Source organism: Salmo salar, chromosome ssa27, assembly GCF_905237065.1.
Source record: "Salmo salar chromosome ssa27, Ssal_v3.1, whole genome shotgun sequence".
Classification (NCBI taxonomy): domain Eukaryota; kingdom Metazoa; phylum Chordata; class Actinopteri; order Salmoniformes; family Salmonidae; genus Salmo; species Salmo salar.
Genome location: NC_059468.1, coordinates 39,082,438 through 39,097,582, shown reverse-complemented (window position 1 = coordinate 39,097,582; position 15,145 = coordinate 39,082,438). Strand labels below are relative to the sequence as shown.

At 42.9% G+C, this 15,145-nt stretch overlaps 1 protein-coding gene across 1 annotated transcript; it reads right to left on the bottom strand.

Annotated features, from left to right (window-relative positions):
* Positions 1-1,794: 1,794 nt before the first annotated feature.
* On the bottom strand, positions 1,795-14,127 carry LOC106589072 (probable histone deacetylase 1-B). The gene is made up of 14 exons (XM_045709765.1): positions 13,880-14,127; positions 12,797-12,909; positions 11,622-11,739; positions 11,272-11,346; positions 11,005-11,143; positions 9,279-9,420; positions 8,669-8,761; positions 8,459-8,567; positions 7,517-7,657; positions 6,668-6,776; positions 6,432-6,562; positions 5,203-5,358; positions 4,867-4,915; positions 1,795-4,336 (listed from the first exon to the last, which is right to left on the bottom strand). Exons 1-14 carry the CDS (start codon positions 13,932-13,934, stop codon positions 4,309-4,311), a joined length of 1,458 nt encoding a protein of 485 aa, XP_045565721.1. The 5' UTR covers positions 13,935-14,127; the 3' UTR covers positions 1,795-4,308.
* Between the last annotated feature and the right edge of the window lie 1,018 nt (positions 14,128-15,145).

Genomic DNA, 15,145 nt, shown 5'->3' with positions numbered 1-15,145 from the left:
GGACAGATGTGGGATCCGTTTTAAGAATTATGTGAGAAATGGCGGTGGGAACACCTTTATGGGTGAATATGGATCAAGTTGACATGTGGTCTTCCCACTAACCGCACGCTTTCCCGGCTTGTACTTAATATGTAGCCTATAAACTTGACAGGGCAGCGATGAGACCGATGCGCCTTTCCGATTAAATATCCAGGGTCTTGTTCTGATGACGTTATCGATGCTTGCTGTTTGACATATTCTCTTGTCCATAGTAATCTCACGTACAGTTGAAGTGAGAAGTTTAAACACTTAGGTATGAGTCATTAAAACTCGTTTATGAACCACTCCACACATTTCTTGTGAAAAAAAACTTTAGTTTTGCTAAGTCTACTTTGCATGACAGATTAATTCACTGTGTCAGAGGTTTACACTGAGTTGACTGTGCCTTTAAACACCTTGGAAAATTCCAGAAAATGTAATGGCTTTAGAAGCTTCTGATAGGCTAATTGACATTTCAAACTCTGCCTCTTTGCTTGACATCATGGCAGATTTCTTTTGATTTCCCAAGACAACCAAAAAAAAATTGTTGCCCTCCACAAGTCTGGTTCATCCTTGGGAGAAATTTCCAAACGCCTGAAGGTACATCTGTATAAACACCATGGGACCATGCAGCCGTCATACCGCTCAGGAAGGAGATGCGTTCTGTCTCCTAGAGATGAACGTACTTTGGTGTGAAAAGTGCAAATCAATCCCAGAACAGCGAAGGACTTTGTGGAGATGCTGAATGAAACAGGTACAAATAAGTATATTCACATAACCTTAAAGGCCACTCAGCAGGGAAGAAGCCACTGCTCCAAAACCATCATAAAATAGCCAGACTATGGTTTGCAACTGCACATGGGTACAAAGATGGTACTTTATTTTTCCTGGACATCAGTCAGGAAGTTAAAGCTTGGTCTCAAATTTGTCTTCCAAATGGACAATGACCCTAAGCATACTTCTAAAGTTGTGGCGAATTGGCTTAAGGACAACAACATCAAGGTATTGGAGTGGCCATCAAAGCCCTGACCTCAATCCTATAGAAAATAGGTGGGGAGAACTAAAGAAGCATGTGCGAGCAAGGAGGCCTACAAACCTGACTCAGTTACACCAGCTCTGTCAGGAGGAATGGGCAAAAATTCACTCAACTTATTGTGGGAAGCTTGTGGAAGGCTACCTGAAACATTTGACCCAAGTTAAACAATTTAAAGGCAATGCTACCAAATACTAATTGAGTGCATGTACACTTCTGACCCAGTGGGAATGTGATGAAAGAAATCACTATTATTCTGACATTTTACATTCTTAAAATAAAGTGGTGAAAAAAGTGGTGAATCTAACTGACCTAAGACAGGGAATTGTTACTAGGATTAAATGTCAGGAATTGTGATACACCTTAGCCAAATAAACTGTTTCAATGTATGTAAACTTCCAACTTCAGCAGTAGGTAGCCTGTTTAGAGAGAATGTGGGCAGATTCATGACGAAACCAATGTATTTTTATTCAGTACATGGGAATTTTAACTGCTGAAGTTGTGCACTGACGTCACGCAAGATTTATGGGGAAGTGCGCATATTGTTTTTAAGCGGGTTTCAGAATATTTGCCTGAGAATCTGGTCACCAATTGGATGGAAACCAAGCTAGTGTGAAATTGACAGTAAATAAATACATGCGCTGTAGTAAACTAACAAGTGAGGAGTCAGTTCCCCCACTAGACTTGGATAGCCATAATATGAAGGAAGCCTGGAAATCAAATCTCTACACACAACCAAATGATTGCCTTTTGAAATCTCTTTTATAAGAACTTGTAATGTAATAAGAAAAACAACCAAGCACAAAAAGCAATACTTTTTTCATTATAAAACAAGTTACACACATTTGTAATCACAACCAAAACACCATATTCTCACCTATTACAGTAGAAAATACCAAGGGCTTAAAACATGAGCCTGTTCCCAAAGGTGTAGGGTGAAGTTTCCCCTACACGCTGATCACTTGGGTCAGTTTTGTATTTTCCTTACTAAACGTCTACAGCGGATCTTGGAGCTGTACTTAGGGGAAACCTCACCCTTGAACGTTCAACATACCCAATGACTTAAAAAAAAAAAACATTTCCTGTTAGAAATATAAAACGAGGTAAGGAAGGAGTGTAGAGTCATCTGAGAGAAGCCAACCCAGGGAACAGAGTAAAGCAGAATGTATAGTATACAAAACATCTCTTCATGACAGACTGACCAGGTGAAAACAGCTGAAACATATCCCTTATTTGGGCTCCCGAATGGCACTGCATTTCAGTGAAAGAGGCGTCACTACAGTCCCCGGTTCGATTCCTGGCTGTATCAGATTCGGCTGCGATTGGGCAGCGCACAATTGTCCCAGCGTCGTCAGGGTTTGGCCGTCATTGTAAATAAGAATTTGTTCTTAACCGACTTGCCTAGTTAAAGAGTAAATAAAAAAAGATGGCACTTGTTAAATCCGCATAGATGAAGGGGTGGAGAAGGATTTTCAAACCGAGACAAAATCTTTTGTCTTGCCCATTCACCCTCAATGGCACACACACACACACACACACACACACACAATCCAAGTGCCTTTGAACGGGGTACGGTAGCAGGTGACAGGTGCACCGGTTTGAGTCATGAACTGCAGCGCGGTTGTTTCCTGTATGTATCAAGAAACATCCACCAAAACAAAGCACATCCAACCAACTGGACACAACTGTGGGAAGCATTGGAGTCAACATGGACCAGCATCCCTGTGGAACACTTTCAAACACCTTGTAGAGTTCATGCCCTGATGAATTGAGGCTGTTCTGAGAACAAAAGGACAGTGGGTGAAACTCAATATTAGGAAAGTGTTCTTAAAAAAAGCTGCACTATGCAGAAATCACTCTGCCATTTCCTGGTTGCTAAAATCTAAAATTCTAATAGTTTGCCTAATTTCAGTTTGACAAAACATGTATATTGTACCGTTTTTTCCATAACAAAAAAACAATTGTATTGTCAGCTGTTTGAAGCTGATTTATAAAAACAAAAGAAAATAAATGGTGCTTTAAAAAAAATATATATATTAAAAAAGGAAGCATAGAAATAAGACAAAACAGATCTACTTCCTTTCCAATTAAGAATGACAGATCTATAAAACACACACATTTCAATTGGATCAGGTCACCCAAATAGTTACATATAGCAGCTTTAAAAATGTTTTGCACACTCAGTGTATGTTGCTCCATGATTCAAAAATAACTTAAACGGCAGAATAGGGCTGGTGACTTGTGAATGACTATTGTTCAAAAGGGGAATGAATATCTGCAGTGGAAAGTGGATTCCTTTACAACTCTTTCAGTTCTTGGATCAGTCCAGATGGATAGGTGAAAGTGATATGACAGGTGTCTTATCAGGGGGACTGGCTTTCACTTGTCACGTTACCTCAGGTCAGTGAAGATGGAGGAACTGAGGCCGGGATTCAATCCAAGGTGCGTTAAAAAAAAAAAAGCAGCGCATCAGACAATGCAGCTGTTGTAAAGACATTTTTTTCCCCCTAGAGTGGCAGAGAGATCACATTCACAGTATCAGCTCCAGTGTAAATAGCCTTTAAAAAGACCGCTAGAGAACAGTGCACTATAAACGTGGCTTGGATTGAATCCTGACCACCCTCTTTTTAGACTAGAGGTGATGTTGAGGCTCCGTAACAGAAACAAGCCCCTACTGCTTCACATTCGCAGGTGATGTTGAGGGGAAAGGGGGGATACCTAGTCAGTTGTACAACTGAATGTATTCAACTGAAATGTGTCTTCCGCATTTAACCCAAACCCCTCTGAATCAGAGAGGTGCGGGGGGGGGGGGTGGCTGCCTTAATCGATGTCTTCGATGCCCGGGGAACAGTGGGTTAACTGCCGTGCTCAGGGGGCAGAATGACAGATTTTTACCTTGTCAGCTCGGGGATTCGATCCAGCAACCTTTCGTACAACTAGGTACCCCCCCCCTTTCCCCTCAATACCACCTGAGAATCTGAAGCAGGCTCCACGACAGGAACAAGTCCCTACTGCTTCAGATTCTCAGGTGGTGTTGAGGTGCCATGACAGAAACATGTGGTTCAGGGGAAAAAAAGGAATGTGGTAGAGATGCGAGTAAAAAATAATTTTAAAACACCTTGCATTTCAACACTGACAAAGCCCAAAAGATTTTCCCGCGTATGAGGAAATACTAAAACAGCATTAAGAGAATAATTTACAGTCCATTGTGGTTGCTGTGTGCACGTGCACCTGGTAACCCACGCATATCTGATGCTTCAACACGTCTTAGTTTCTTCTTTTGGCCTGGTGGTGAAATGAAGAAATATTAGTTGAATGGGCTGGATACACACAAGACTGGATACACACACGACTGGGCTAAAACTGGATGGATACACACGACTGGGCTAAGACTGGATACACACACAAGACTGGATACACACACACGACTGGGCTAAGACTGGATACACACACACGACTGGGCTAAGACTGGACACACACACAAGACTGGGCTAAGACTGGACACACACACACATGACTGGGCTAAGACTGGACACACACAAGACTGGACACACACACCCGACTGGGCTAACACTGGACACATACCCGCCTGGGCTAAGACTGGATACACACACCCGACTGGGCTAAGACTGGATACACACACCCGACTGGGCTAAGACTGGATACACAAGACTGGGCTAAGACTGGATACACAAGACTGGGCTAAGACTGGATACACAAGACTGGGCTAAGACTGGATACACAAGACTGGGCTAAGACTGGATAAACAAGACATTCTATTCCTAGATGTTATATTTGATGTGGTCACTACTCACCCGGTTGTGTCCATCTTCTCTTCTGCGTCTTTATCCTCCTCTTTCACTTCTGGGGAAAACAAAAATAATGTTGACCGGGCGTTACGCCCAGTGTCCTGGGCCAGTCACGGAGGCGTTACGCCCAGTGTCCTGGGCCAGTCGCGGAGGCGTTACGCCCAGTGTCCTGGGCCAGTCGCGGAGGCGTTACGCCCAGTGTCCTGGGCCAGTCGCGGAGGCGTTACGCCCAGTGTCCTGGGCCAGTCACGGAGGCGTTACGCCCAGTGTCCTGGGCCAGTCACGGAGGCGTTACGCCCAGTGTCCTGGGCCAGTCACGGAGGTGTGTGAGGTTTACTTTACCTTTCTTCTCCTCCGTCTCCTCTTTCTCCTCCTCAGTCTTGACTCGTTTGGTCTTCTTGTGGTTGGCAGCGTTCCTCCTTCCCCCTCCTCCCTGTCCCTCATCCTCTGAGTCAGAGAACTCCTCTTCACAGGCTATCCTCTTATCATGGGCCCTGACTGAAACACAATACCATCCTCTTATCATGGGCCCCTGATAAGGGAATTATATGTTTAAAGGTAATGATTAAAGAATTCCACCCTGAAACGTAACTAATTAGTAATTAGTTGTTTATGTAGCATGTATAATGAATAATTAAACTACTAAAAGTAAGTCCAACAAGGTTCAGAAGAGACCTGTGAGGGATAGAAATGTGTGTGTGTGTGTGTGTGTGTGTGTGTGTGTAAGAAAATACCGAGAACAATTCAACTGTGTTTGACCCGACATGGCTAGAACTCTGAGAAACTTATTAGGACAGGAGGTCATTTTCAAGGTTCCTCTTATCTCGGGGGAATGGAACTGACAGCGCTGGGTAGTGATTAACAGTGGTGAGAACTCTGGGGAGGGATACATCCCACCTACTGTTCATGTGTATGTATGTGCGTAGGATATCTACTGTTTGTGTGGATGTATGTGCGTAAGTAAGGAGTGAACTATAAAATGGATGTCTTTGTATTATGGACTTCAGAGTGCTCTCGTGAATAAACATTGATTTGACTATTGTAAGCTGGGAATTCTGTCTGTTTCATTTAAACCAGAACTTTACAAACTCTGGGTTGCAGACTGAGTAGATTAATTGAAGTTTAACAAAATTATTTTATCAGCCCCTGACTGAAACAATACCATCCTCTTATCATGGGCCCCTGACTGAAACAATACCATCCTCTTATCATGGGCCCCTGACTGAAACAATACCATCCTCTTATCATGGGCCCCTGACTGAAACACAATACCATCCTCTTATCAGGGCCCCCTGACTGAAACACAATACCATCCTCTTATCATGGGCCCCCGACTGAAACAATACCATCCTCTTATCAGGGACCCCTGACTGAAACACAATACCATCCTCTTATCAGGGTCCCCTGACTGAAACAATACCATCCTCTTATCAGGGCCCCCTGACTGAAACACAATACCATCCTCTTATCAGGGTCCCCTGACTGAAACAATACCATCCTCTTATCAGGGCCCCCTGACTGAAACAATACCATCCTCTTATCATGGGCCCCCTGACTGAAACAATACTTACTGGAGATGCGTTTGTCAGGGTCCTCGTCCTCCTCGTCTCCAGAGTCCGGGTGTGGAGCGTCTTCAGGGATGGCCTGCATCTGGACCCCCGGGGCGTGAGGCAGCATACGCAGGTTCTCAAACAACCTCTGTCTGGGGAGGGGGAGAGACCACAGTATGTCTGTCTGTATATATATTGACCATATTAATGGCCTAAGGCTCGTGTAATATATATATATATATATCTTTGTAACTTACTTGATCTTCTCCAGGTAATCATTGGTGTTCTGATTGGTCATGTTAGACGGGCTGATGTGGAGCTTGAAGTCAGGGCCGAAGTATTCAAAGTAGTCGTTGTATGGCAGCTCTGATAGGACGAGAGCGATGGCCAGGTTGTTGTAAAAAAAAAAAAAGAAGGTTAAATCAAAGTAATACATGAACAGAGATCTTTAATACGACGAGAAGTCAAACCAAGAAGTGTAACGTCATACTAAACAAAGTCTGACCTACTGTTTCAAGTAAAACAAAAGATATCTTTCTGTACGACTTTGTCAATTCACATTTACATACATTTACATTTAAGTCATTTAGCAGACGCTCTTATCCAGAGCGACTTACAGTAGTGAATGCATACATTTCATACATTTTTTTTTTTTCCCCTCGTACTGGCCCCCCATGGGAATCGAACCCACAACCTTGGAGTTGCAAACACCATGCTCTACCAACTGAGCCACACGGGACAATTCACAACATGTAACAATTACTTCTCAGGTCAGAGTACATAGATTGTTATTTACTGTTTGTCTATAGCATTAGGTATATAGTGCTGTGTGTGTGTGTACCGTTAGGTATGGTGCTGTCCAGAGCCACGGCGGTCTCGTAGGTCCAGCAGCGGGTCACGTTACGGATGGTATAATGCGTGTGTGTGTGTGTGTGTGTGTGTGTGTGTGTGTGTGTGTGTGTGTGTGTGTGTGTGTGTACCGTTAGGTATGGTGCTGTCCAGAGCCACGGCGGTCTCGTAGGTCCAGCAGCGGGTCACGTTACGGATGGTATAATGCTGTGTGTGTGTGTGTGTGTGTGTGTGTGTGTGTGTGTGTGTGTGTGTACCGTTAGGTATGGTGCTGTCCAGAGCCACGGCGGTCTCGTAGGTCCAGCAGCGGGTCACGTTACGGATGGTATAACCACCACCTCCCAACATCAACAGAGGCAGGTTGAAACTCTTCATGTACTCAACACACTTAGCATGACCTGAAACACAGGGTCTTAAGAAATTATTCATACCCTCTTGACTTAGTCCACATTTTGTTGCGTTTCTCACCCCCCCCCCACACACACACACACACACACACACACACACACACACCATAACAAAGTGAAAACATGTTTGCAAATGTACTGAAAATGAAATCTCATTTACATAAGTATTCCCACCCCAATCAATACATGTTATAATCACCTTTGTCAGTGATTACAGCTGTCAGTCATTCTGGGTAAATCTCTAAGAGCTTTCCACACCTGGATTGTACAATTTCTGCACTTTCTTTGATTGTTGATCATTACTAGACAGCCGATTTCAGTCAAAACTGTAACTAAGCCAGTCAGGAACATTCAATGTCGTCTTGGTAAGCAACTCCAGTGTATATTTGGCCTTGTGTTGTAGGTTACTGTCCTGCTGAAAGGTACAGCGCATTCAGGAAATAAGGTATCTGTTTTTTTTATTTTTAATAAATTTGCTGAATTTTTCTAAAAACCTGTTTTTGTTTGGTCATCATGGGGTATCATGTGTAGATTGAGGGGGGGGGGGGGGGGGAATAATTGAATCCATTTTAGAATAAGGCTGTAACGTAACAAAATGTGGAAAAGGTGAACGGGTCTGAATACTTTCCCGAAATGCACTGTACAATGTCTCCCAGCAGGTTTTCCTATAATGGTTTTCCTATAAGACGTTGCCTGTGCTTAGCTCTAGCATTTGGCTGACCAACAAACAGTCATCTAAAAATCCCAGGACCGTCAGAGCCCTGAAGACAGCCCTCCTTCAGCGTGTGTTACCTTTGATGGTCAGGTTGAAACAGCCCAGTCTGTCTCCTGAGAGAGAGTCCGCTCCACACTGTAACACTACAGCACTGGGCTGAAACATCTCCATCACTTTAGCCATCACCTAGCAACACACACAAAAAGGTAAAAATCCATTTGACCCCCGCCCCCTGTAAGGACCCAAAACACTGAATGACTTGCAGTGAAAAGAAGCAGGAGACTTACAGGTTTGAAGATGGCTTCATAAGACTCGTCGTCGATGCCGTCTCTGAGAGGGTAGTTTACAGCATAGTACTTTCCCTTTCCTGCTCCAATGTCCTAAACACACACACACACGCACACACACACGCACACACGCACACACGCACACACACACACACACGTCATTGTACATACTGAAATACAAAATGACTCAAATGTAGGTTGACAATCCAACACACACACACACACTGAAAGGATGAGTGTAGTCACACACACACACACTGAAAGGATGAGTGTAGTCACACATACACACACTGAAAGGATGAGTGTAGTCACACATACACACACTGAAAGGATGAGTGTAGTCACACACACACACTGAAAGGGGAGTGTAGTCACACACACACTGAAAGGGGAGTGTAGTCACACACACACTGAAAGGGGAGTGTAGTCACACACACACAGAAAGGGGAGTGTAGTCACACACACACAGAAAGGATGAGTGTAGTTATACACACTGAAAGGGGAGTGTAGTCATACACATCAGAACACACACACTGAAATGTACTTTGCTTATTTCTGGATTCCCCCACTATTTTCTTTCTCCCCTTCTTCCACTCAGACTCAGACTCACCCTCAGGTCTCCGGTGCCTGGGAAGTATTCTCCATACTTGTGGAAGGAGACAGTCATGACCCGGTCTGTGGTGAAGAAAGCCTCTTCCACTCCGTCTCCATGGTGAATGTCGATGTCTATGTACAACACCCTCTGGTGGTACCTGATAGGACAGACGAGACAACTCATTACATACAATATCTACATTAGATTCATATTACCTGACAGGACATACAACTAAATGAATACACTCATATCTAGGTTTCTCATCAGAGCCTGGGGACTATTCATTTCAACAAGAAAACACACACCATGACAAGCCAAGGACACGTCACCATTCTGTTCTGTCTTTTAGAGGCTGACCGATTAATTAGGGCCGATTACAAGTTTTCATAAGAAAAAAAAAATCGGTAATCGGCCTTTTTGGATGCCGATTATATTGCACTCCGAGGAGACTGCGTGGCAGGCTGACCACCTGTTACACGAGTGCAGCAAGGAGCCAAGGTAAGTTGGAAGCTAGCATTAAACTTATCTTATAAAAATCTTAACAATCACTAGTTAACCTAGTAATATCATCAACCATGTGTAGTTAACTAGTTTTTCCTGCGTTGCATATAATCAATGCGGTGCCTGTTAATTTATCATCGAATCACAGCCTACTTCAACTTCGCCAAACGGGGGATGATTTAACAAAAGCACGTTCACGAAAAAGGCAGAATCGTTGCACGACTGTTCCTAACCATAAACATCAATGCCTTTCTTAAAATCAATACACAGAAGTATATATTTTTAAACCTGCATATTTAGTTAAAAGAAATCCAGGTTAGCAGGCAATATTAACTAGGGAAATTGTGTCACTTCTCTTGCGTTCAGTGCAAGCAGAGTCAGGGTATATGCAGCAGTTTGGGCCGCCTGGCTCGTTGCGAACTGCATGAAGACCATTTCTTCCTAATAAAAACCATAATTAAGTTGAAAGAATTTTACATAATTATGACATAACATTGAAGGTTGTGCAATGTAACAGCAATATTTAGACTTAGGGATGCCACCCGTTCGATAAAATACGGAACGGTTCCGTATTTCACTCAAAGAATAAACGTTTAGTTTTCGAAATGATAGTTTCCTGATTTGACAATATTAATGACCTAAGGCTCGTATTTCTGTGTGTTTATTATAATTAAGTCTATGATTTGATAGAGCAGTCTAACTGAGCGGTGGTAGGCGGCAGCAGGCTCGTAAGCATTCATTCAAACAGCACTTTACTGCGTTTGCCAGCAGCTCTTAGCAATGCTTGAATCACAGCGCTGTTTATGACTTCAAGCCTATCAACTCTCGAGATTAGGCTGGCAATACTAAAGTTGGATCAGCCTGTAGTGTGGTTTTCCACTTTAATTTTGAGTGTGACTCCAAATCCAGACCTCCATGGGTTGATACATTGGATTTCTATTTATTATTTGTGTGATTTTGTTGTCAGCACATTCAACTATGTAAAGAAAAAAGGAGTTAATAAGATTATTTCATTCAGATCTAGGATGTGTTATTTTAGTGTTCCCTTTATTTTTTTTATGGTCCTCCAATAAATCGGTATCGGAGTTGAAAAATGATAAATCGGTCGACCTCTACTGTCTTTCCTCAGAAGTGAAAGAGGAGAAAGACACAGACAAGAAGACGGGCCCGCCGGGGTGACGGGAGTTGGCGGGGCCCGCCGGGGTGGGGGGGGGGGAGTGACCACACACAGGGCTCTTACTTGAGCAGCTCCAGGATGGCGAGGACTATGTCGTTGACGTAGCAGAACCCAGAGGCCTCAGACTTCTTGGCGTGATGGAGTCCTCCGGCCCAGTTGATGGCGATGTCCATCTGCTGCTTGTTTAGCTTCACTGCCCCCGCTACACACACACACACACACAGAGGGAGGAGGGAAGAGCGAGACAGTCAATATAGGAAGTGAGAGAGGTAGATAGGCAAGTGAAGTCAGTGGTACAGTAAGGCAGACGGAGAAAGAGACTAGACTTACCGACAGAGCCTCCCGTTGAGAGCTGACAAAACTCAAACAGGCCGTCAAACACTGGGCAGTCCTCTCCCACATTAACTGTTTTCAGAGCAGCAAGGATAAAAGTCATTCATTTGAGATGTTTGATTGAGGCCTGCAGGTTTGTTCCAATGCATAAAGCTGTAACCTACATAACAGACGCGAGTGTGGAGTATAGACAAGACTCAGCTCAACATTAGCCCATATGAAAACATAACAAAATAAGGTATTACAAGGTATGCTAATCTATGGTTTCAGGGGTGGGGGGTGAAATATCCCTTTAACAATGCACCCCATCTGAGCAACGCTAGGGGGAAATACTGTCTGTTACTCACATCTCTGCATCTGCTTGCTGTGTTCTGACATGTTGTCTGGCCGGATGGAACGCAGGAACTTGATGTAGTCGTCACTGTGGTACTTGGTCATCTCCTCTCCATTGGCCTTGTGAGGTCTCTGGAGGTCAAGAAAAAAAGTGTGTTGCAAAAGATGCAACATGTATAAAAAAAAACATTCCATTACCTTGTTGCTAAAACATTTGCCTAATTTCAGTTTAGATCATATATTTTTCAATAACCAAACATATGAGCTGTCAGAAAACTTGTAGTCCACAACTATCCATTTCGACTTTTTTTTTTTTTTTTAAGTCTAGGAGGACAGCTCAACTATACAGAATGTTACTTCAGACATGTGCTGAAAAGTCATTTTCTGTGTTGAAGAATGAGTCCAGTCCTATCAGCTTCAGTTCTATACAATATCTTGGAAATAACATCACCTTGGAAATAATGGAAGACGCGGCGTTATGAAGAGGAGTCGAGTCCCTTCGTGGAGTTAATTTACCCAGGTAATGTAATGTTACAGAATTGAGGTGTTTTTCTCGCTGAATATGAAAGCACACATTTACGGATAGAGAGACATTTTTTGGGGGAGTTGACATCCATTTTTAAAAAGTTAATTCATTTTTTGGGTTGTCGTTTGTTGTTTCGATATTTACAGACGTGACCTAATCGTTCGTTCTTTACGTGCAGCTGCCATGCTCAGTGGAAACGTTGTTATTATCCCAACTAGTTACGGCTACACAAGCAACCTCTGCAGCCAGAATAACAGCCCCAAAAAAACACGTCTCTGCAAAAACAAATAAATGCTAGCTATGTTTCCCCCCCCCCCCCCTTGTTGGACCTGCGTTTACTATGCATCTAATTTCAGTTCATGTGGTTGTTGGTTTAGCTTTCTGTACCTTTGTAGCAAGTACTGTCTGCATTTGTATGCGCATACTGCATCATGATTGCAAGACGTCCTTGATAGCTTTTCCAACTGTCCCGTTATCTGGCTATAAATGGCCAATTTACAATGCCATTTATAGCCAATCTGAAACGACTATTCAACAGTGCTGTTGAATACATTTATTTATACCATAAATATCGAACTAATCTATCGAAGAAAAATCTCATTCATTTATATAAATATATATATATATATATATATATAAGCCCACTGTGGCTGTTGTACTCACGTATATCTCCATCTTCCTGTACAGTCCATAGTTGAGCAGCAGGTTGTGGGTCATACGGATCCTGTGGGGTTTCATGGGATGACCCTGACCATAGTAATAATTACCCACGTCGCCTGGGGAAAAGAAAGAAACCAAAAGATTTTTAGACAAACTAGTGAAACAACAAACCATATGTCCTTCCCCTAACCCTGGTGTAAGGTAGCTCTGGGCTTTACATTTTAGTAATTTATCAGACCCTCTTATCCAGTACGATTTACAGGAGCAATTAGGATTAAGTGCCTTGCTCAAGGAAACATGGGCATATTTTTCATCTAGTTGGTTCTGGGATTCGAACCAGCGACCATCCGGTTACTGGCCCAACGCTCTTAACTGCTAGGCATCCTGCCGCTTTGAGCGCGGGGTAGCACTATCAAGCATACAGCCTAGATAACTGCACAGCACGAAACAACTTATCTATAATAGTTTCAATTACGAATCAAATGATCAGCTTCTGTAAAGTGTAAATCTTCATAGCACAGACACAGCGCATTACTTGCTCAACACCGCCATCCCGCACAATTCACTACTACCCACAAAGTTGACTATCAAACACCGCTAGCTACGTTTAACTGACAACCCCACTTTACTAAAACAAATGTAGCTAAATATCAAGAGTTTATTCAAGGATACTTATTAGTAACACTAACCATTATCTAGCTATCTAACGTTAGCTCGTTTTGCATACCAAGTCAGTTGGTTATAAGCCTACTAACGTTAGTTAACTTAGCTAGTGAGCTAACGTTAGCTAACCAAGTTGCCACAAATTAGTATACACAACTTCCTAGTTAGCTACATATTGGCAATTGATCTGATTGCAACATTACAAAATAATTAAAAACGACTCTCAAGTTGCTTTGGCAAGCTAACTAAAGTCTTCTTCCTAACCAGGTAACTAGCTAGCTAATGATGGTTAGCTAGCTAGCTGCTAACTCGACTACGGCACTTCTCTCCAGAAGAGACATAGTCCTTTCGACCACCGAATCCTCGCCGATTCAACAAATAATACTCCGGAAAAACACTGAGCTACATAACATCAAATCTTACCATCATAGTAATAGCAAACTTTCTTCTTTGTTCCTCCTGCAGACGACAGCGCCATTTTTACTCAATAATTAGTACCGCACAGTTCTTTGTGCCCAAGCCGGGTGATTTTTTTTTCGTCTCGTCCAATCACCGAAGTCTGCTCTGTTGTTGGGAAGGATGCACTCTTTCTGTTTGCATGGTGCACCCAAAGATGTTCCACTGGTCTGTGGTGGCATGGTGCACCCAAAGATGTTCCACTGGTCTGTGGTGGCATGGTGCAACCAAAGTTGTTCCACTCATCTGTGGTGCACCGGTCTGTGGTGTTAGTTATCCCCCCCACCCCCCAAGCTTACATTGAATAAATAAACCCTCATATATATATATATTCCTCCTATTGCTGTATGATGAACGCCAACGTTGCCACCTTCACTGCAACACTAATGATCTCGCACATTCCTGTACATTGACCTTGCACAATAATCGTTTTTCTCATTGAGCTGGATACTGAAGTACACAGTCAAAAAATATGACGAAAGTGATGATGATGATAGCCTAGTATAGTAGTAAGTAGCTTTCATACATCATTTTTCAATAGTTCATCTTTTAGCCACCAGATGGTTCCGTTGTACTACAATAAGCAATCTGCTCCGTGTTGCATGTGTTACTTATCAAAATCTGCTCACATAGTTTTGGCTATAGGCCTGCCATCTCTGGCACTATACCTGTCTGAACAACAGCATACCTGTTGTCTGCCCTACCCTTCTTAAAGGGAAAGTTCAGTATGAGTGCTGAAATCATCTTTACTGTAACATCCAGGAACGGTTCCAAGCATAAGCGACATAGGCGGTCGCCGCCCCCCAAAAATAAATAATAAGCTATGTCAGCTAACAATTTTTGGATTTTTAAACTTGTATATTGACCGGGACCAGGGACCCTGACCTCCAGGTGGCCCCTATTTACTTTGTTAGTCATTCTCACTCAGATATCATATAAGTCATTACTCAATGGTTAGAATTGCAGGAAATTTGCTTTAAAACTGCAGAAATGTCTCTCCACGCTATGGCAAAATAGCTAGAATTGCAGGAAATTAGCTGTAAAACGTTTTTTTTTTCTTCTTTCTGCCCCATGGCAAAATGAGTATAATTGCAGGAAATTTGTTATAATATTGCTACGTTTTCTCTGCACCCATTGCAAAATGTGTAGAATTCCAGAAAGCTTGCTTTAAAACTGCAACATTTTCTCTACGCCCCAATGTCCAAATCTCGCTAAGGGCCCTCAAAAGGCTAG